The sequence below is a fragment of the Eimeria tenella genome, genomic scaffold (assembly GCF_000499545.2).
Source record: "Eimeria tenella Houghton genomic scaffold, Eth_scaff4600, whole genome shotgun sequence".
NCBI classification, from domain to species: Eukaryota; Apicomplexa; class Conoidasida; order Eucoccidiorida; family Eimeriidae; genus Eimeria; species Eimeria tenella.
The window spans coordinates 1-2256 of NW_013545533.1; the positions used below are offsets into that span (position 1 = coordinate 1).

Genomic DNA, 2256 nt, shown 5'->3' on the forward strand with positions numbered 1-2256 from the left:
CTGCTGCTGCTGCTGCTGCTGCTGCTGCTGCTGCTGCTGCTGCTGCTGCTGCTGTGGGTGCGGCTAGGAGGCGAGCTGGCGCTGCTCCGCGGCAGCAGACGCAGCGGCACACCGACGGGCAACCAACAGCAGCAGCAGCAGCGGCCCAAAGAGCACTGCAGCAGCAGCAAGCGCAGCAGCAGCAGCAACAGCAGCAGCAGCAGCAGCAGCAGCAGACCTTGAAGTTCAGAATCCGCATCGCCTCCTTCACGTCCGAGACACACAAAACCCCTCCCCCAGCCACTCGCGCGCTGCGGCGGCAGAGCCTTAGGGCCAGAGACAGCAGCTGCACGCCCAAACCCTAAACCCTAAACCCTAAACCCTAAACCCTAGACCCTGGGAAACGGCGAGTTTAAGCCCTCCGGCTTACGCGCTGCTGCTGTTCCGCATCTCATTGGGGCAAAGGAACAGCAGCGCCACAGCAGCAGCACCAAGACCAGCAGCAGCACCAACGCCAGCAGCAGCAGCAGCAGCAGCAGCAGCAGCAAACCTGTAAGAGCCTGCCCTCAACTGCTGCATAGATAAGCCTCGCAGCCCCCTCAGAAAGTGTGGGGCCCTCCCCCCTTTTGACTGTCTCCTCAAAGCCGTGGGCTTTGGCCACTTGCTGCACCAGCACAGTCCCCACTGCATGCAGGTCTTGCTGCTGCTGCTGCTGCTGCTGCTGCTGCTGCTGCTGCTGCGGGGGCAGCGCGGGGGCCCCCCGCAGCAGCGGCCCGCCATCCCCCCCCAGGGGGGCCCCTGCTGCTGCCACAAAATAGGGTACACCGGGGGGCCCCTCGGGGGCCTCCCCGCCGTAGGGGGGCCCCTGCAGCCGAGAGGGTACTGCAGCAGCCATCAGCCCCGTGGCACTTTGGGGGCCCCTCTGGGGGCCCCCCTCCACTCATAGAGTTTCGCAGGGGCCCCCAGGGCAGCAGCAGCAGAAGAGCAGGGGCCCTTCTCCCGACGCGCTGCTGCTGCTGCTGCTGCGCTGTTCTTCCGCTGCTGCCGCTGCTGCTGCTGTTGCTGCTGCTGCGCTGTTCTCTCGCTGCTGCTGCTGCTGCTGCTGAGGCCCCCTGCAGCAAAAGAAGCAGCCAGAGGCCCAGGAGCTTCAGAAACAAGAAGCAGAGCAGGGGGCCCCCGGCCTCCCCACTAAACAGACCCAGGGGGCCCCCCGAGGCCCCTGAGGCTGTCAGGTGCAGCAAATTGGAATTTATCTTTTTAAATAAAATTAAAAACTTCTTTTGCCTTTTTAAATAAAATAAAGTATTCCTTTTCCGGAACTTCTCAATAAAATAGCCCCAACAGTTTGCTGCTCGCCTTGGGCCCCTGGGGCCCCGGGCCCCCCGGGTTTTCGAAGAAATCTCCCTTCACCCCTAAACCCTAAACCCTAAACCCTAAACCCTAAACCCTAAACTAGAAGCCCTAAAACTCAAGCTATAGAGGATAAATATGCTCAATTGGCCTCAAGCTGTTCGCGGCCTCCGCAGCAGAAGAGCCGGGCGCTGGGGTGTACGTACACCGCAGGTACGGGGTGTACGTACACCTCAAATAGGAGGCGTACGTACACCTCAATTCCGCAAAAAAAAATTATTAAAAGCTTCACAGAAATGCTTCAAGGGGCCTCTGACTAGGGGGGTCCCCCAATAGGGCACAGGAGCTCACAGGGGGGCCCCTGTGGGCCCTTCTCAAGAGGGTACTGGGGCCCCTAAGCCCAGGGCCCCCTCTCCCCGGGCTAGGGGGCCCCTATCCCCCTCCCCAAGCCCTGGATAGGGGGCCCCCTGGGTGGGGGCCCTGAGGGCCCCCTTTTCGGGGGCCCCCTTTTCTAGCCCTGGGGGCCCCCTGTTGTAGCCCCGGGGGCCCCCTTTTGTAGCCTCGGGGGCCCCTTCCCGGAGTCTTGGGGGCCCCTGGGAGGGTGCAGCAATGGGCATTCAATCTCGCCCTTCAGGTGTCTGTACACCTGAAGAGTTGGCCAAAGAGCTCTATAAAAAAGCCAAAAGAGAAAAGATATTTAATTAATTCTGACCCTCTTTGTTTTCTGCTGAGACTAAGACAAACTAAAGGCCCCTGAGGGGCCCCTAGGCCTCCCCAGGGGGCCCCCAGGGGCCCCCAATGGCCCTGCACAACCCAGCAGTGGGGGGCCCCCACCTGGGGGCCCCCACTGCTGCCCTTTTAGCTGGCCTTTGAGCTCCTGAAAGTACTGGCAAAGGCAAAAAGTACCCAAAAGTGTTTAAAACCTTT

At 61.2% G+C, this 2256-nt stretch overlaps 1 protein-coding gene across 1 annotated transcript; it reads right to left on the reverse strand.

Annotated features, from left to right (window-relative positions):
- Positions 1 to 217: 217 nt before the first annotated feature.
- On the reverse strand, positions 218 to 874 carry ETH_00042665 (uncharacterized protein; the record flags this gene model as incomplete). Its single annotated transcript, XM_013380216.1, has 2 exons — positions 218 to 325; positions 530 to 874. Coding segments are annotated over 2 exons (453 nt in total), but the record flags the coding sequence as incomplete, so codon positions are not given.
- Positions 875 to 2256: the final 1382 nt, after the last annotated feature.